This window comes from Brachycentrus maculatus, unplaced genomic scaffold (genome assembly GCF_059751285.1).
Source record: "Brachycentrus maculatus isolate JH-2025_06_01 unplaced genomic scaffold, ASM5975128v1 h1tg000119l, whole genome shotgun sequence".
Classification (NCBI taxonomy): Eukaryota; Metazoa; Arthropoda; class Insecta; order Trichoptera; family Brachycentridae; genus Brachycentrus; species Brachycentrus maculatus.
The window spans coordinates 3,582,248-3,602,741 of record NW_028280872.1 but is presented as its reverse complement, the minus strand read 5'-3'; the positions used below and the strand labels follow the sequence as shown (position 1 = coordinate 3,602,741).

At 35.7% G+C, this 20,494-nt stretch overlaps 1 protein-coding gene across 1 annotated transcript; it reads left to right on the top strand.

Moving 5' to 3' along the window:
- Window positions 1–88: 88 nt before the first annotated feature.
- On the top strand, window positions 89–19,883 carry kz (putative ATP-dependent RNA helicase kurz). Its single transcript, XM_088259682.1, has 17 exons — window positions 89–257; window positions 594–776; window positions 862–1,063; window positions 1,767–2,237; window positions 3,269–3,484; window positions 3,862–4,103; window positions 4,994–5,140; window positions 7,294–7,753; window positions 8,286–8,502; window positions 9,805–10,033; window positions 11,159–11,308; window positions 12,090–12,230; window positions 12,879–12,972; window positions 13,893–14,135; window positions 16,622–16,846; window positions 18,064–18,408; window positions 19,623–19,883. Exons 1-17 carry the CDS (start codon window positions 183–185, stop codon window positions 19,703–19,705), a joined length of 3,723 nt encoding a protein of 1,240 aa, XP_088115808.1. The 5' UTR covers window positions 89–182; the 3' UTR covers window positions 19,706–19,883.
- The last annotated feature ends 611 nt before the right edge of the window (window positions 19,884–20,494 follow it).

Genomic DNA, 20,494 nt, shown 5'->3' with positions numbered 1-20,494 from the left:
TTGGAGAAAAACATAAGTAGAGGTGCAAATCCATTGATATTTTAGTTGCTGGTAACCCTATTTCTATTTACTCTTGAATGTCCAAATTGTATAGCACATTATTTTGACAGCGGCAGCATGTATTTCAAATTCCCAATCTAACCTATAAATGTCAAATAAAAAATAACTTTCAATATATAAAAATGGGGAAAAAAGGATATAATTGGAAAGCTAGACAGTCTTTCGATACAAAAATAGACGATTCAGAGACTCAAAAGGTTTGAATTTTTATAATTTGGTTACTTCTTTTCATTGAAAATATATTGTGTGGTTTTATTTCATTTCACCAGTTTCATACTGCGTTGTTTTTACAGTATATTTAGAAATATTTGGACATACATATACATGTAATTAGAATGAAATCAAACGCGTATTTTGTTGTTTCCTCCTTTTCTAATAAACGGATCAAGTGCAATTACATTTAAAACATTAAATAAGTCTCGTCGTTTTGTTTCTTCTCACGCGTAGATGCCATAGTTACGAAATTACAAACACCTCATTTGGGTACAACAAGTAAACATACTTCAGGTAACTTTAATTTTCTAAAATTTTAGATAAGTGTCGAACTTCCCACTAAAGAGTACGGAGCTGAAGACGGTAGCAATGCCATCGTATTACCTTCGTCAAAACGACACACGAAAGTAAAAAAAGATTTATCAAAAAATGTCCGCATCCTCTCAAAGCAACAAAGAAAGAAATTGGAAAAAATTGTGGAGAAAAAACAAAAGAAGGAAAATGTAAGTATTCGTTTTTCAAACAATTGTTCTCAATATTCACAGATAGGTACTCTTATTTGTATTCAAATGTAATGCAATGTTTTAGAGGGCATCTTTATTGGAAGCCTTGGCAAAGGTTCAAGTGAATGCGGAAGAATTGAACCAAATGACATCAATTTCTGCCGTCCAATCAAAAGGGCTCAAGAAAAACCTACGCCAATCTCATATTGGGGATCTTGATGAAGATAATGTTCAATTAGTGGCCCCCTCGATAGGTGTTAAAGATGTGAAAATAAAAACAATAGCTGGTTGGTATTTTAATTGTAAATACTTATATATTATTGTATCCAATGGTTTTGATTTGTTTCTGTTGTTGGTTCAGTGATGAGTTTTACTCTGTAAAAGGTACATAACCTATTCAATGCTTTCTACATACACATATAAGCTGTGGTCTAGATTTAGCAATGTTGGATCAGCTGTTTTTAGTAAACCTCCTTTTGTGTTTTCTATGCACTCCTGTTTTTATTTTTCAACTTTTTTGTATATAATAATGTCAATTAATCATTATTGACAGTTAAAAAATAAATTGACTTACAAATTCATATCACAATAAACTTTATTTAAAATTGTAAAATTTTACAACCAAAAAAATCATTTCGTAGAGATGACAAATATTTAGTAAAGATTTTTATAACTTCATTTGAATAAAAATGATAATATAAAAGACAGATTAACATTTTAATTGGTTTAGATGTTTGTGAAGCACTTTTTACAAATCTTCCTTTCCCTTCCTCTCTCTACCTCCTGCAGTTTTGCGGGTTGTTTACATAAGTTTATTGCCATATTAATAAATTTTATGGTAACTGAATTAAACCTTTCGAGTCATACTCTGTATACTCTATTTTATTTTTAATATCAAGGGAACACCATAACAATTCTGAATTTGAATTTTACTATTGAATGTGTTGTCTTTTATTACAAATAAATGAAAAATATTTTTTATATTTTTAGGGTCAAGAAAAAGAAAACACCTTTTATCTTTAGAGGCAGGTTCAAAGAATAAAAGAGACAAAAAAGACTATAATGTTGTTGATCTTGAGATATCATCATCTGACACAGAATTATCCGAACCTGAAGAAGAAGTGGTTGAGCCTATTAAAATTGACGCAGACGACTTAAAAGAAACTAAAAATGAGTCTCAAGGTGATATTTTGGATGAGGAAGAATTAAAAAGGAATGCGGAAAAGTTAGCAAAGAAAAATAAAAAGAAGAGATTTGATAGAAAAAATAATGGTCCTGCGGATACTGCAGAAGATAGCAAGAAATTAGTCATTATGGAAAAAAGGGAGACTGTGTTTATAGCGGTCGATCGTGATCCAAAAATTCAAGCCGCACGTCTCAAATTGCCAATTTTGGCCGAAGAACAGGCTGTTGTAGAGTGTATCAATGAAAATGCGGTTGTGCTTATTGCGGGAGAAACAGGTTCGTGGCTATTTTTATTTAAATTTGAGTCGGATGCAGTCAATGAGACGTTTTAATGTTCTTATCCGTAGCTGTTTCATCATAATATAGGGTCAGAACTGACAAGTTGACCGTCCATCAATCACACAAGCATAACCTCAACCAAATTCAAGTTGTATCGTAAATGTCTGCATATGTGGTCATCAGCTCTTAAGTCATAATAAGACTTTAGGAATGGTCAAGAGTTGAAGTCGGTTTAGGTCGGCTATGTTGTCGGACCATCGGTTTTGAGGCCTTCTGACACCTCTTTTATTCTCCCAAGGTCTCTATCTCAGAAATTTATGGGTCCACCTTGTAGGGTCCTGTCTCGCAACATGTTCCGCCCATTGTCACTTGAGTCTTGCTACCTGATCCATGATATCCGCTATCCTGGTTCTGTTCCATTTTTTTTTTATTTTCTATCTATTATTTTCTTTCTATTATATATCTCTCAAGTTTCATGGGTTTCGTTTGCTCCATGTCTAGTGGATATCGTTGTCAAGTCTTGTGCTGTATTGAAACTATTAATCTAAACTACATATTTAGATAACTTCTGCCTCGAGTTATCCCGAATCCACTATCTTCAATATTTTCAGCACTGAATGCAGGACTACCATTAGCCGACATTACATGCCTAGCTTGATTGCTTGATTTTTCAAAATGTTCCTTATTTATTTTTTAATCCTCATATTTTTCAATACAACAAAATTATATTATAATAAAAAGACAGCTCTTAAGGTTTTCCCACTTTTATTTGGCAGGCGCTGTGGCGTAGTTGGGTAGACGCTCGACCGCGAAACTGGCGTCGCGGGCTCGATTCTCGCCAATTTCAAAATGAGTTCAAGAAAGATTTATTTTCAGTTGGTCTGGGTGTTTTTGATGTATTTTTCACATTTACCTTCCCTATCCTTACTATCCTACCTGCAGACAAGCATCTAAAATAGACGCTTTGCGGGTTATTCCTTTAAAAAAAAAAAATTTAATTAAAAAATTCAAAATTAATTTTCCCCCAGGAAGTGGAAAGACCACACAAGTCCCCCAATTTCTGTACGAAGCCGGGTACACGCGGGATAAGATGATTGGCATCACAGAGCCAAGGCGTGTTGCCGCAGTCGCTATGGCAGAGAGAGTCTCCACGGAGATGGGGCTCACATCCCGGGAGGTGTCCTACCTCATGAGGTACGAGGGAAATGTCACTGAGGATACCAAGATCAAGTTTATGACGGATGGTAAGAGAAAATATTAACACATTGTTCATCAACCCCGACCCTAATCAGACAGTCTGCCGCCAGATATTAAGTATACTAATAACAAGTAACCGCAAACCCAATTATGATCTGTACAATGTTTTTTGGCATCTCTTCGCTCTACCAAAAGTAAACAAATAGAATGCTTATAAGCATCTCCTGCTCTCTACCAATAGTATGTAAAAGACGCTTTTAATGTAAATTTCATTGTAATGACAAAATGGTCTTCAAAATATGTATTTTTTTCACAACAGCTGCAAGCTGTAAATGTCGCAACTGATTTGGAATGCGGTTATTATGTTAAATACATCTGTGTGTTAAGGTCAATTTTCACAGATGTTTTTATAATTTTATTTCAGGTGTATTACTGAAAGAAATAGAATCCGATTTCACACTGTCCAAGTATTCCGTAATAATAATTGACGAAGCTCACGAGAGAAGCGTCTTCACTGACATTCTCATCGGCCTGCTGTCCCGCATAGTCCCTCTCCGCTGCAAGCGAGGCGACCCCCTCCGACTCGTCATCATGTCGGCCACTCTGAGGATCGAAGATTTTACAGAGAATACTCGGCTGTTCAAGCTACCACCCCCTGTTATAAAAGTATGGTTTAAATTCACTAATTGCAATAGAAAATTTCTTTCAAAAATCAATTTTGAAATTTGACTGACAACATATAAAAAATCAGTAACAAAAAAAACAACACCGTAAACTAACATACAAAAGGAATCTAAACAACAGTACATATCGTGGTTATACTGGCAAAAAACGTTAACTCTAAAATCCTATTTTTAATTAATGTTTTACTTAGTAAATACCACTATTTCTTAAAATCTACTGTGACACGTGTTTTGATGCATTCCGCATCATTTTCAAACACTGTATTTGGTGTTTGAAAATGATGCGGAATGCATCGAAACACGTGTCACAGTAGATTTTAAGAAATAGTGGTATTTACTAAGTAAAACATTAGTAAAAAATCGGCCTTCATTTAAGCTCAGTCTTCCATTTTCTTTCATATAAAAGTTGTAGATGCTTCATTTCAAATTGAGACACCTATGAAGGAAAAAAATATATACTAGCTGTTTTAAATGCTATTTAAAGTTGGTTTGTATAGTATTTCTACACACTTAGGATGGGAAAGGTATTTCTACCCATTTGGTCGATTGATGCTTGAGGACGGGAAGTGTATTTTTACCTTCTGTGCTGGCCTCATTTCAGTGTCAGAAAAGAAGGAATTATTGAATGTTTACATATGAATATTATATATCGATCTCTTTGTTAAGGTCTAAAGTACGTATACACAATTATCAAATCCCGTCGCCAGCGGTCTGCAGGCGTAAAAAAACATCCATCCAAATTGTGTTAAAATACTTTATTTCTTTCAAAAATTACATGGATAATATCTGAAGTTCTACCTGCTTCAATTGAAATATTTGTGTGTATAATTTAAAGTTGATTTAACCTTATATTTCAAATTCATTTACCTTTAGATTGAAGCTAGGCAGTTTCCGGTGACTATTCATTTCAACAAGAAGACGGAAGATGATTACTTAAAAGCTGCATTTTCTAAAGCAATCAAGATACATACTAAATTGCCGGAAGGAGGAATACTCATTTTTGTTACAGGTCAACAAGAGGTATGGAAATTTAAAAACTATTATATTCCAAATATATTTTATATTTTTTGATGGACTCTACTAGTTTTGGTAAAACAAGACTCAGAGATCGTCACATTCATGAGTAACCATAGAAATTCTCATTGGAGATATTCATCCATTGTTGAGTTAGATTAAAACTGTATAATGAAGCGGCTAAAATAAATAAATCTTAGTGAATAATAAGTAGGGGTAATTACTAATTTGGTCCTGTTATATAAAATACTTAAAAAAAATTTGGGCAGCCCTGATCTATATCAAATAAAGCTTGGCTTGCGTCAAAGAGGTACTAGGCAAAAATCTATGTTCGCAGTATTTTTACATAATGCAAACTATACCATGTTCTCTCCGATTCCGCGGCTTCACATGTTAGCCAATGCTTTTGAAAGCATACATTTATTTAATACATTGTTATCCACCTTGAAGTCTGTACTTTCTCAGCATTTCTTTTCCATGTTATAATGGATAAATTTAAACGTTGTGTTTTACTCTCTTTAGCTGCTCGCTGATGGTGTGTGAAGGAGACGTGTATTTACCAGTGCTTACTATTTGTTATTTTATTATTAATTTATGTTTAAGACTTTTTATTTCTCTATTAGTGTATTCATTACTTTATTTTTATATTAGATACTGTATATATGTATTGTCTGTCCGCCTCCGTAGTGTAATGGTCAGCGTGTTTAGCTACCATGCTGGAGGTCCCGGGTTCGATTCCCAGGGGGGGAGGTGAAAATAAATATTAGTGATTTAACACTGTAATATTTATTTTATTTATTGTTTGGGCATTAACTTTGTGGTAAGACATGTTACAATGATTAAAGAAAACACTTGTTTTTTACCACTTGAGTTTTATTAAAGACTACATGTTTCAGAAGTTAAACTTCCATCATTCAGGTCTGTATAGTAACTAAAATATAAAATATAAAATTGTTCTATAAATAAGGAGAGGGGAAAGTTAGGGGGAGGGGGTTAGTCAAGGGGCGGAGTTTGAAAACAAAGGAAAAATGGAAAGCAAAGGTGAAGAATTTTGAAAAAATATATTATTTAATAAATTATTATTAACATTTAGGTTTTTTTGGATTTCTAAATTTTCAAGATAATTCATAATTTGGGCTTTATATGGAACAAGGTGTAATAATTTAATTTATGAGAGTGAAATGAGTGATAAGTATCTATTATGTGATTTGCAAATTCCGAAAAATAATTCCTAACAAGACCGCTTTGATGTTCTTTAATTCTAATCTTTAAATTTCTCGCAGTTTGGCCTATATATTTTTTTTTATCACAATCTCCACACGAAATTTCAGTAATACCACTTTTTTGTAATAAATCTATTTTAGATTTTGAGTTATCGAGGATTTTATGTATTATTATTATTATTTTAGGTTATTTATATTTCAATCATTGATTTTGTCCTCAAACATCTATTAGCTACTGTTTGTAATGATATGTTGATATATTGGCGAATATCTAAGCGACTTATACGAAGACATGCTCGACATATGAGGAGCTGAAGAGGGTTTCGGAAAATAGACTAGAATGGCGAAGGAGATGTCATCTCTTACTGCAGACCAATCTGCAGGATTGAGACCAGAGAGAGAAATATTGGTAAAACTCATAGATACAAAACAGTGGCAAAACTATTAAAAATAAAAATAACATGTATTTTTTTTATTTAAAATTTTTGGAATACAATCCATTTATTTATTAAAAAAAGGGAGTATACAAGATTCTGGTTTTAAATTGTCTTTCTGTACTTGAAACATAGGCATATAAGCCTACATAATCCATACACATTAGCTCGGCTGATCAACTCATAACAGGTCAGGAGTGGAACATATCAATCAACCTTGATATTTCTAAAATATAAAATACATGAAACATGTAGTCTTTAATAAAACTCAAGTGGTATAAAACAAGTGTTTTCTTTAATCATTTTAACATGTCTTACCACAAAGTTAATGCCGAAACAATAAATAAAATAAAATAGAAAAATTATTAATAATATTAATTTAAAAAGTTATTAGTTTTTTTTTTTAAATACTGAAGTAAGATCTCGCCCATCATTTATTGTATAAATTTTACCTTTAAACAATACGACCACTTTTAAAAAAATATATTTATTTATTTTTTAGGTGAACACTTTGGTAAAAAGATTACGGAGCGCATTCGCTTTAAAAAAATATGCAAAAAAACTAAATGAATCAAAAACCGTAGAAGAAGACCGTGACAAAACAAAACCAAAAACTAAGCGAAAATCAAAAACAAAAAGTGGTCAAGAAAAGCAAACGAGTGATAAAAATACACCAACGATAGATTTGACTAACGGTGACGATCACGCTGCATTAGCTGATGCCAAGATTAAGGAGGAAGTATCTGATGAAGATGTGAAGGATGAATTTGATGAAGAAGAGGAGATGCGATTGACTCTTAAGAGGGCCAAAAAGTTAGCTCGTGATAAGAAGAAGTCAGAGGCTTCTAAGTTGCCCAAATTTGATTTAGATGACTTTGATGTGCATGATGAAGAGGTGCAAAATGATCTCTTGGATCAAGCGGAGGAAGAGGATATCATGGAGGCCAGTGAAGATGAGGAAGGTAAGATAATTGAAACTACATATCTTATACATTCGCAAACAAGTGTGCTCCGTAATTGCTACCATCTGTAATTCTGCAGCGATCCATTTTGATCTACTCCGACAGATTGCTACTGTTGCAGCATGTTACTGTATTAAATACATTCCGGCAGTACAATCTCATGTAGATGGTATTCTATATTGTAGTCAATTTAGACCAAACTTTTATCCCATGTCAAGAGGGATATGGTATGAGCATTCTCATATGGCATTTCTTACTATAACCCAGGGGCGTGCATTCCATATAGGCGGAAAAGCAGTGCCTATCCTAACGTTCTCGCGTGACATATAAAAACACAACCAGTATCTACTGCCTACCCTAATTAATTCTCTGTGCACGCCACTGCATTCCAGCAGTGTGATCTCAGGTGGATGGTATTCCTTACTGTAGTTAATTCCCACCAAACTTTTACCCAATATCAAGAGGGGATGGTATGTACATTCTTATCTTTCCTACTATGATCCTCACAAGAATAATGGTTTGGCGGTTTCAGAATGGGACGCTATCGCCCTCGCGGGGGCTTCCTCCTCATCGAGCCCGCTGTGGGTGCTCCCGCTGTACTCCATGCTGCCCCCCGCGGAGCAGGCGCGCGTGTTCCGACCCCCGCCCGAGGGCTGCCGGCTGTGCGTGGTGAGCACCAACGTGGCCGAGACCTCGCTCACCATCCCCGACATCAAGTACGTGGTGGACAGCGGCAAGCAGAAAATCAGGTCAGTGACTCTGACGGTTATTGCATTATAAATTGGGTTTAGAGCAGTGTTTATTTTATTTTATTTTTTTATTTATGGTTCACAAACAATGAAAAACATATTACAAGAAATGAAATATAGTGCAATACAAATTGTTTGAATTTTTTTCATCAATTAGATGAGAACACAACAAACTTACAGAAACAAATAAAGGTGCAGGTTAAATACATATATAAAGAATAGAAATTTGGTTTTAAAAAAAAAGAGTAATAACAGTTAGAAGTAATGAAAAAAAAAAAAAAAAATTTGAAGTAAAAATTAAAAGTGAAATTAAGTAATGTTACATAAGGTACAAAATTCAAGAAGAAGATGTATTTCTCCATGCCATATTAAAAATATTGATGATGACATTATCAGTATTTTCTAAATTATTAAAATTTTTGTTCAACAAACTTTTTCTATTATCCAAGAGCCCAGAACAGCCGTCTCCTTCGCTTTGAGAACAGGTGTCTGCGAGGAATTTCAGGCATACGGTGGTTTGACTTTGTGAGGAATGAAGAGATAAGGCGTAGGACGCAGCAAATCTTGGTCATAACTGTCGTCAAGGAAAGGCGATTCAATTGACTAGGCCATGTACTCCACATGCTTCCCGACAGCCTTAATCAAGCTTGCCTCTTTTATAAGGCATCATGTTCACGCCGCCCAGGCTGACCACTGCTGACAATTCGTCGGCAGTTCTCCTCTGAAATTTGATATGCGGACCTGATTTGGCTGGCTAACAGCCAACAGAAAAGCCTGGAGACAGTTTGTGGACTCCATATGCTACCACATAAGGAGTGGATATGGTTGAAATAAAATAAAAAAATTATATCTGTATCCTCAAAACCATTGTTCCGCAAAGTGTGTGCCGCAGCACACTGGTTTACCGTGGTATTTAGTTGGAGTGTCGCGGAAAAAAGTCTAGTTTTGTGAAAATAGCACAATTGCTCCAAATTTTGATCGCCTGTGCTCAGTTAAGTAAGCTCACATTTCGGATTAAACATAATATGTTAAATATGTTACCATAATATGGTAAATATGCACCTCTGAAATTTCTTAATTTGGTAGGTGTACCTTGAATAGAGAAAGTTTGCGGAACACTGATGTAGCTCATAACCTGTCTTGATGGTAAGAGCTTCACCTTCTTGAAGTCTAGTCGTCGTCCTCCAAGGATGAGATTTGGTTTGCTTGATGTGGATTGGTGTTTTGCTATCTTCCATACAAAATCTGCATACTGGGGAGTCATGTAGACTCGCCGCTCTGACCTCTGTGCGTCTCTCCCAGGGTGTACGAGAAAATGACGGGCGCGAGCGCAATGCGCGTGGTGTGGGCCTCGCAGGCGGCGGGGCGGCAGCGGGCTGGCCGCGCGGGGCGCGTGGCCCCCGGGCACTGCTACCGGCTGTACTCGAGCGCGGTGATGCAACACGACATGCCCCCCGACCGGGAGCCCGAGATCCGTGCGCGGCCCGTGGACGACCTGCTCCTGCAGATGAAGTGCATGGGCATAGACAAGGTACACAATTCAATTGTAAATGAAATCACTTATTTTTTACCACTTGAGTACAGTGAAACCTCTATCTATCGTTTTTAAAGGGACCTATTGAAATAAACTATGAATGCGGGAAAACAATGAATGCGGGATAAAGAAGTCAATACACAAGGAGATACGATCGAGTAAAGATACTGTCCTCCCAGTCTGCATAACCATTAGTAGGTGGAAATTTCAAGAATACAAGTTTTAGATGTTAATAAATGTATTTATTAAAAAAAAATACAAAGTTGAACAGAACCCAAAGATCTTCAGACCTCTTCTGCTGTATCTATCACACAAGCTTTCAATAGTCTGTATCCCACAAGTTGAAATATTGTCGTCAAATGTAACAAAATTCAGAAAATTAAAAAAAAAAGTAAAAAAGCAGACAAATTATATCATATATGTAGCATAATTCAAACGATGAATGCGGTAAAATGTTGGATAGAAACGATCAATGCGATCTATTTTTGTATGAAATGAATTAATGAATTATGAACGGGGTAGAAGAAATAAACGACACATCCGGGAAAACGATTATTCGAGGAACGATAGATAGAGGTTTCACTGTATTGTATTTATTTTTATAGACTAATTTCAGAAGCTTTGTCCGCCTGTGTGGTGTAATGGTTAGCATGTTTAGCTACCGTGCTGGAGGTTCTGCAGATATATTTGATTCAAGAAAATCCTAAAATACATAATACCTAAATTTATCCCATAAAACTAATAACATTTACATATTTCACTTGAAATAAGGTTATTCAAACACATTCTTATGTAAGAAATTTACATTTTATTTTTACATTGTAAAAGGGAACCGAAATAAAGAGGCTGCTTCTCCTGTTCACTTAGTTGAGTCTGCTATTTAGGGTTGCCATTTATCGCACTTCAATAAAAACAGAGCATAGCGGTACCTACCTAGTCACTAAATTGGATCTGCTTTTTACTGCAGATCCCGTTCTTTATATTTTATATTCCAAATAAGTACTTAATAGATTGATTAGTTGGTTAAACCATTTTTAATTTCGGCGATTCTTATTATGTATTTGTATTTCTACTGGATGTATTTAAAAGGTAATATTTGTAATATACTTATTTAATTTCCAGGTTATTAATTTTCCTTTCCCTACCGCTCCGGACATTATGCAACTGAAAACTGCGGAAATGAGACTGGAAATACTAGGAGCTTTAGAAAAAGCTAAAATTATAGTCCCTAAACATAAAAGAAACAAAAGGAATGGAATATCTGAAGAAGACGTAAGTTTTCTCGTTTATATTATGCGTGCTTTAATTGAAAAAACATTGTCAATATACATCTTTAATGAATGTCTGTATCAAAGAATGAAGCGACAACTTCATGGCTTTATAAAATAGTATAGTGGTCAGCGCGCTCGGCTACCATGCTGGAGGTCCCGGGTTCGATACCCAAGAGGGTCAAAATGTTAGTGATTTTTCAGTATATTATTTATTTAATATGACCTTGGACTGGTACCTGAAGCGGAAGGCTGATTATCTTTATTCGTGTATTTAACGATCAAGATAACACTGCTTCTATATGATGCAGTTCCCTATGCACCACTGGGTGCGGATAAGGGTTAGTAGTAGTAGTGGTTATAAAATTAGTGAAACACAAATTCTGTGTTTAACCACTAATTTTTGTACTACATATTATACCAACCGGTTTCGACAAATACTTTGTGTCATTCAGAAATAGATACATACATAGCATCAGCAATAAAAAAAATAATAAATAGCTTTTTCCACTTTTATTTTATTTTACCTATGACCGGGTTTCATCATTACCAACATCATCAGATTAGTGGGAGGCTAGACTAAATTCTATGAAATATACACAATAAGGCAGGGGTAGAAAACCATGATATTTTTTTCTTCTGACGAATCAATTCTAAGTTGAATAATACATTTAATTGGTCTATTATGTCAATAATGTCATACAAATATGGTAAAAGTTGATTGCAGGCTATTATACAACTGAATTTCAACAATGTAAGAATATATCTATATATATTTTTTACAGATCTTGAAAGTAACTCCGTTAGGAAAAGCTATTGCAGCCTATCCGGTATTGCCGCGGTACGGAAAGATTCTAGCTTTGAGCCACCAACATAATCTGTTTGAGTATACAATCTGCATAGTGGCAGCATTAAGTGTACAGGAGGTAGGTGCATATGTATTAATTAAACCATATCCGCTCCCTAGGTGGAGCATATGGAGTCCACAAACTGTCCCTTGCATCCTCCCAAGTCAGATCCGCGTCCCAAAGTTCTGACGAGAACTGCCGAAGAATTGTCAGCAGTGGTCGTCCTGGGCGGCGCGAACCTGATGCCTTGTAAAAGAGGCAAGCTTGATAAAGGCTCTCAGGAGGCATGCGGAGTACATGGCCAAGCCAACTGAATCGCCTTTTCTTGACGACAGTTGTGACCAAGATTTGCTGCGTCCTACGCCATTCTCTTCATTCCTCACAAAGTCAAACCACTGCACGCCTAAATTCTACGCAGACACCTATTCTCAAAGCTTAATAGACGGCTGCTCTGGGCCCTTGTAAGGTGCCATGTTTCACAGCCGTATAAGAGAACAGGAGCGATGCAGGCGTTGTATAGGTGGCATTTGGTCTTCACCGAGTATAAATCCGATCTCCAGACAGCCTTCATACTGTTAAATGCGGACCCTGCGAGTCCTAATTGCACTCCCAGTTCCTTTCGAAGGCTGCCATTTTATAGTATATATGTATAGTCGAGCTAAATGTGTGTTCTTTGATTACTTTTCTGTGTGAATATGAGAGGAGTAATTTGCCTTCTGCTTGCAGGTTTTAACAGGCAAAAAGAAGAAGTGGACCGCTGTTGGTGAAGAGCTGTTGCTCGGAGATCCGGGAGCTCTACTAAGCGTAGTCGGCGCTGCAGGTAAAATTTACTGTTGAATAATTAACATTTAAAATGTACAGTAAGTCCTCTACTTACGTGATTAATTCGTTCCAAAGGTTTTTGTGTAAGTCGAAAAAAAAATTGGGATTTTTTTGATATATGGTATGTAATATGCGCTAGTTTCAAAGGATATGGTACATACATATCGCTCACTCCTTTCAACAACATCATACATATATAAAAAAACTTGATTTTTCAGGAGATTGTTTTTAAAGTTTAAAAATATAATAAAATGTATTAAAAATAAATGTCAAGCCACTTATTGAACTTTTTACTGTGCAACAGATCTTTTTAGGTAAAACCTGAATGTTTATTTCTCCATTTGAAAAATATTTACTTAATTTAAAAAAAATAAACAATACCTTTTCTTCAAAATGGAAAAACATCACATTCTGCCCTGTAGCGGGTAAATATTAACTTAAAAATATGCCTCTTTTGCTGGGATATAGTAAATAATCTGGGCATTCGGAAAACATGCACAACTGAAAATTGTCGATTTTCTATATATGACGTTATTGAAAGGAGTGAACGATATGTGAAAACAGAATAGATCTACATGCATATATTTAATACAAAAATCTATCCATCCAATGGATCCTCTCCACTGCATCCAATGCATTCTCTCCACTGCATCCAATGCATTTTAGTTATATGTGGTTTTTGTAGTATCGATTTTAGTACGTAATTTTTTTCATCTATTAATTCAGTAGTCACTTTATGGATAATATCTATCTATTTTCAATTTAAATCACTCAGTAAATACTTATATTTCATAAAATCTAACATGTTTTTATACATTCTGAATCAGAAAACGATGCGAAAAAGACCACATTAAAACATCAACAAATACATTTGAAAATTGCCCAATATTGGACTAATTTTGTTCTAAATGCCCGCAGAGTTTGCGGCCATATCGGGCCAGGACATGGAGGCATGGTGCTGCGCGCAGGGCGTTAGAGCTCGCGCACTCCGCGAAGTGCGCCTGCTCCGCGCGCAGCTGGCGGGCGGCGGGGGCCGGGCGGGGGCGCCTCCGGCCCCTTCCGCTCCACCCGGCCCCCTGGCGCGCCCCCTGCGCCAGCTGATGCTCGCCGGCCTGGGGGACTGCGTCGCCAGGAAAGTGCAGATGGCGGACATCAAAAAGAGTGAGTATTGCCACCATCAAGTTAACGTTACCTTTCAAGAACATCATGAATCAAAAAACTTGATTTTTCAGGAGAACGTTTTTAAAGTTTAAAAATATAATACAATGTATTAAAAATAAATATCAAGCCACTTATTGAACTTTTTACTGTGCAACAGATCTTTTTAGGTAAAACCTGAAGGAGAAATCCATTTGAAAAATATTCAATGTATTTTTAAAAAATAATTATACAATACCTTTTCTTCAAAATGCAAAAACAATTTTTTCTGCCCTGTAGCGGGTAAATATTAAGTTAAAAATATGCCGCTTTTGCTGGGATATAGTAAATTTTTTGGGCATTCCGAAAACATGCACGACTGAAAATTGTCAATTTTTTATTTACGACGTTCTTGAAAGGAGTGAGCGATATGGGATCGAATGCAGAGTGGACACCGCAGTAACAAAAAATGCGCTAAGAATGTAAGAAATGATATTAATATTAATATTGTATTTCATATTGCGGGTTCGGTTCTCGACAATTGCTAAATTATCCAACTATACCCTGTTTTGGAGAGGAACAGGGAGCCCAAGAAAAAGTCCTTGTGGTAACAGAAATTCACTTTATTGTAGTGCATTGTAATAGGTACAACAAAAATACAGTGGAACCTCTCATAACTAGTTTAATTTGTTCCAGCATCTTACTTGTTATGCGAAACATTCATTAAGCGAAACATGTTTTCCCATACAAATCGATGGAAAATACGTTAATGCGTTCCAGGCCGAAAGAAAACTGAATTTTTTATATAATTTTTTTAAACATTTATTCAAATAAAATTACTTGTACCATGTTAAGGAGTGTTAAAATTTGGAATATAATTCGAACCCGGGCAGCATTAAATAAAAACTACATTGGCCCAGCCGTTAAAACAAGTTTTGCCCAAAAAAATTTTTCATTCCTTGCTCCAAAAATATTTAATTTGCTGCCCGAAACCATTAAGATTTCCAGGAGTGATCAGGTCTTTAAGAACAGTGTCCGTCGATGGTTGCTTAACATTGGAAGGGACAAGGTAGAAAGTGAATTGATTAAAGTCCAGGTGTAATTATCACATTGAAAAACCTTAAACTATAAATTATTTTTGTATCTCCTGTATGTTATGTTTATAATCTAATCATCAAAAAAAAAATATACATTAAAAATTAAAAAAAAAAAATATATAAATTTTGTATTACCATGTTAGTATTCGGCTCAACCCAGGCCATGCCTAAAGAGCCGTAATACGTATAATAAATGTGTATATGAAATGAATATGTATATTGAATGTATCTATGTATTATGAAAACAAATAAATAAATAAATAAATAAATTAATTGAAAAAAAGAACGTAAATAAAAATATAAATTTATGACAAATAATTTATCCCTTTTAACTAGAAAACTATTTCCAGACATTTGTTTTACCCGACACTTAATTTTTTTTTCTATAATGTGTCACAGCATTATCATTGAATAAATTTGTAGCAGGAATAGCCACCTCCTTATTAGGGTGATGCTTCTTAATGTACGATGCAACAGTTTCCCATGCTTTCAGCATTTCTCTTAATGTGCTAGAAGATTGTTGCTCTGCTACTTCCTCCTCCTTCATCAACAAACTCTTCTCTTTAATTTATTGCTGTGAAACACGATGCAACTCCATAAGCTCTTCGGTGGTCAGCTCTTGGCTTTACTCATCACAAGCTCTTCAATATCGTTGTTATCCACCTCGAGTCCCTTGCTATTAGCTAATGACACAATCTCATTGACTTTAGATTCCACAGTTACTGTTTCAAAATCACATTGGACAACACTCTCTGGCCAAAGTTTTTTCCAAGCAGAAGTGAGGGTTCTATTGGTACCTCCTTCTCAAGCCACCAAAATCCCGGTTCACAAGTGAATGTTGTGAAAAAGGGACTTGCCCTTCCTTTGTTACTCGTTATATGAAACATCGCTCGTTAAGGGAGCAACTTTTTCAGATTTTTTTTGGTCGTTGTGCGAATTATTTGTTATGAGAGGTGCTCGCTATCAGAGGTTCTACTGTATGTTATATGTATTACTGTAAGCAAAATTTATTTTTGTTTTCTGGGTATTTTGGTGTATATTTCACATCATTTTTCTCACAACTGCAGACAAATCTATATAATGAAGGTTTTGCAATTCATTCCTTTCAAAAAATATAATTTTTGTCCTCAATTATCCTCAATGGACTAATACATATTATCAGTGTACATATAACTTACACAAGTTAGCAAAATTTTCGTAAACTACTACCTTAAGGGCGATACAAGTTCCGACAAAAATACTACTTCCATGTGCATTATACATAATTCTGGACCACAGGACTGATCACCCAGCCTTTGTATACTCATAATCGAGTTAACACTGTGTCAATTTAATGCCATACCCTATGCACAACTTAGGTAAAGATAAAAACCAGAATTATTTTTGAAATTCAATGATTTTTGTGTTTTCCAGATGAGGATAAATTGAAAATGAAGTACGCATACCACTGCAGTGAAATGGAGGAACCCGTGTTCATGCACTCGGGCTCTGTGCTGCGGAAGGAGCTTCCGGAGTGGGTGGTGTACCAGGAGATATACGAGGCAGGGGAGGGGGAGAATGCCAAGATGATCATGCGAGGAATCACCGCCATAGAGCCGGAGTGGCTGCCCATCTATGTGCCCAAGTTGTGTAACCTAGGTTTGTGCCGACTTTTATTTGTCAGGTTTTGTGCGTTTCCTTTTCTTTAGTACAAGCCATGGTACAGATGACTTAAAATTAATCACCTGGTGCAAAATTAATATAATTTTTGACATCACATCATAGATGAAGAAGAATATGTAAATCTGGGAATTTACAGGGCTTACGACCCATCATATGGCGATTTTAATTGTGTAAAGTGATCACTTACAAACCATTATACTGCTTTACTGTAGAGGTAAGCAGAGAGGAAAGAATACCACACCACTCTGTTTTAAAAAAAACTCCTTCCCTCTTCCACATGTATGAACTCCTCATCTAAATTTTTAAATATCTGGAAATGCCAAATTTTTCCTCTAGCTTTATTTCCAACTGCTTTCGCCTTGTATGTTTGTTGTATCATTTCCTCACTCATTTGTTCTTGTGTACAAACCATCTCAATACACGTTTCTTTATTTTATCAATTATGCTTATCTCAGCTTTGCATTCTTTCCTTGTTTCCTTTGCTTTCAATCTACTTTCACCCTTCTTTTGCCAACTCCACGCTTCACATTAAAAAAAAAAAAGAATAACCCGCACAGCGTCTATTGTAGGTGCTTGTCTGCAGGTAGGATAGTAAGAATAGGGAAGGTTAATGTGAAAACATCACAATCACCCAGACCAATTAAAAATAAATCTTTCTTGAATTCATTTTGCAATTGGCAGGAATCGAACCTCCGACGTCAGTTTCGCAAGTACATTACGGCGCCTGTCATACTACAGATTTGATATTAACAGTTAAATGTAATTCTATCCCAAGATAAGATCTTTGTTTTGAAAATTACTGATAGAAAAAAATAGTCTTTATTCTTTGTCATTATTAATATCCATTTTTATTGGAAATGAAGGACCCCCCATGTGGGGGTCATTCAATTATCTTTATAATAATAATAATAAAACCCTTACCCGCACCCCAATGGTGCATAGGGCACTGCGTCATATAAACGCAGTGTTATCTTGATGGTTTACACATGAAGGAAAGGTGATCAGCCCTCCGATTCAGGTACCAGTCCAGGGTAATATTGAATAAATATTACAGTGAAAAAATCACTTATATTTATTTTGCCACCCTTGGGAATCGAACCCGGGACCTCTAGAACGGTAGCCGAGCGTGCTGACCATTACACTACGGAGGCGGACTTATTATCTTTATACTTATTATAATTTTTTCCTGTCAGGTGAGCCACTTTTGGACCCTCCGCCCCGGTACGACAAGCCGCGAGACAAGCTCCTCTGCCACGTGAACGCCACCTTCGGCCGCGGCGGCTGGCAGATCCCCACGGCGGAGGTGGACTTCCCCAGGATCCCCGACGCGCACCGCTGGTTCGGAGCGTTCCTCCTGGACGGGCAGGTGCTCGCCAGGCTCTGCAGGTACACCAAGAGTCTGATCGCGCCACCGCTCACAATGGTTAAGAGCTGGGCCAAGCTGCAGCCGCGCACGGAGGCCATGTACAGGGCGCTGGTGGCCAAGCAGGTCCGAAGCAAGGCGACGCTCATAGAAGAGTGGAAGAAGGATCCCGCGTGTAAGTGTGATTTTATTTTTTTAAATTATTTTTTCAGGTCATTTTGTCCGCCTCCATAGTGTGATGGGCAGCACGCTCGGCTACCATTCTGGAGGTCCCGGGTTCGATTCCCAGGGGGGGTCAAATAAATATACATAAGTGATTTTTTCACTCTAATATTTATTCAATATTACCCTGGACTAGTACCTGAAGCCGAGGGCTGATCACCTTTCCTTCATGTGTTAACGATCAAGATAACACTGCGTTTATATGCAGTGCCCTATGCACCACTGGGGTGCGGATAAGGGTTTGAAGAAGAATTTTTTCAGGTCAAGGGATCTTGCATCCCTTACGTCACTGCACCACATTAGGTCTATTGTGATATACATCCTCCCTCTGTATCATAGCTCACTCTCAAGACCTACATGAGTCATGTAGCTCACGGCCTGTCTTGGTGGTAAGAGCTTCACCTTCTCGGACTTTGTTTGCGAGCGAGTGCATCACAATTATGGAGAATGTGGATTGGTGTTTCGTTATCCTCCGTAATTATGTGAAAGTGTAATACTGATACTCTTAGCCGGAGATAATAAAAATAGACATTTCTCTTCATACTATAAAAAATATATGCTTTACATTATTGACATCTCAGCATAGATGAAGAAGAATATAGAAGTTCGGGCATCTATAGGACTTTGGCATTAGCCGGTTGAAGCGATCACTTTGAAGAATGTGTAAAATTCACCATTGTGGTCTTAATTAAACATCCAGATTTTTAAGCATCTTTATTACAATGTGACAAGGAACATGAAACTGCATGTGAGTTCCTAACACAATCTGAAAAGTAAATGGAGTTGAAACCTTCATTGATCTTCCGCATCTACTGATATTTACCGCATTTACTTCCGCATCTACTTTATCTACGCATATTCTTTAATAAAATCATTCCTAATGGCCACTGGACACATGTTTTATGATTGGGATAGTTTTTTTAAATTCTTAACTAAAGAACACCAAATTAATATAAATATGTACCACATTGTGACATTTAAATAACATCCTTAAAGTAAGGAAAAAAAATGTTTTATTTATAATTTCAGAATGTTCTACATTACAGCAAAATTATTCATATTAATTAATGAATTATATCGTACTTAATGATTGTTAGCTTAAAAAGATATTTTTTATATAATCTTAATGCCACTGATTTAAAAAAATATTATTTATTTTATTTTCAGACCTTCTGGACGCCTATAAAGCGTGGCTTCCTGAATCAGCTCACGATGAAATATCATTGTTTTGGCCTCCACTAGATAACTAGTTATAAACCTGTTTAGTTATAAACTTTTGTACATACATACATATTTTGTTTAAAATTGTGTATTTTTTAGGAATAAAAATATATTACATTATTTATTTTTTCAAACTCCAGAAAGAGCTTTGTACAGCTCCCTTTTTACGCAATTTCAAAATTACACGGTGCAAAAAAAGAAAGAAAATTAACATTAAGGGGATATTTAGGGGGATCCGATATATTTCTATAAACTATAACCCCTTTTCTAAAATAAAAGTTCTTTTTGTATCTCTGGAATCTTCCATCTGCTCCTTACAACAGTATATGTATGTAATATGTAGTCATATGTATATCTGATGACGATATTCAAATAGAAATACACACTATTAGTTGACCCAGTCAGTTGGCCTTGGTTTATGAATATGTATAAAAATAAAACAAATTGTGAGATATATAAATATAACTTTAATATTTTTAAAGTAACATCCAATAACAAGCGCCCATTCAAGGACAAAAAATGTGTATAAAAGATTTTTATGACTAAATATTTACAATATCTATTATACAAAAACCATAATATGGCAACCGAATCCTCAACAAAAGGTTCACATGACTAATATTATTTAACTCAAATAGAGTAAACCCTCCTATAACGTTGAGATAGAAACCGCGTTATCAGAGGGAACATTATAGGGAGTTAATGTATTTAAATTATTTGAATTTTAAATGACTTATTTCAATTAATAGTAATTTATTAATAATAGTAATTTCTGCTGGTTAAAATGTATGAATACAGTTTTCAAAAATTAATACTTA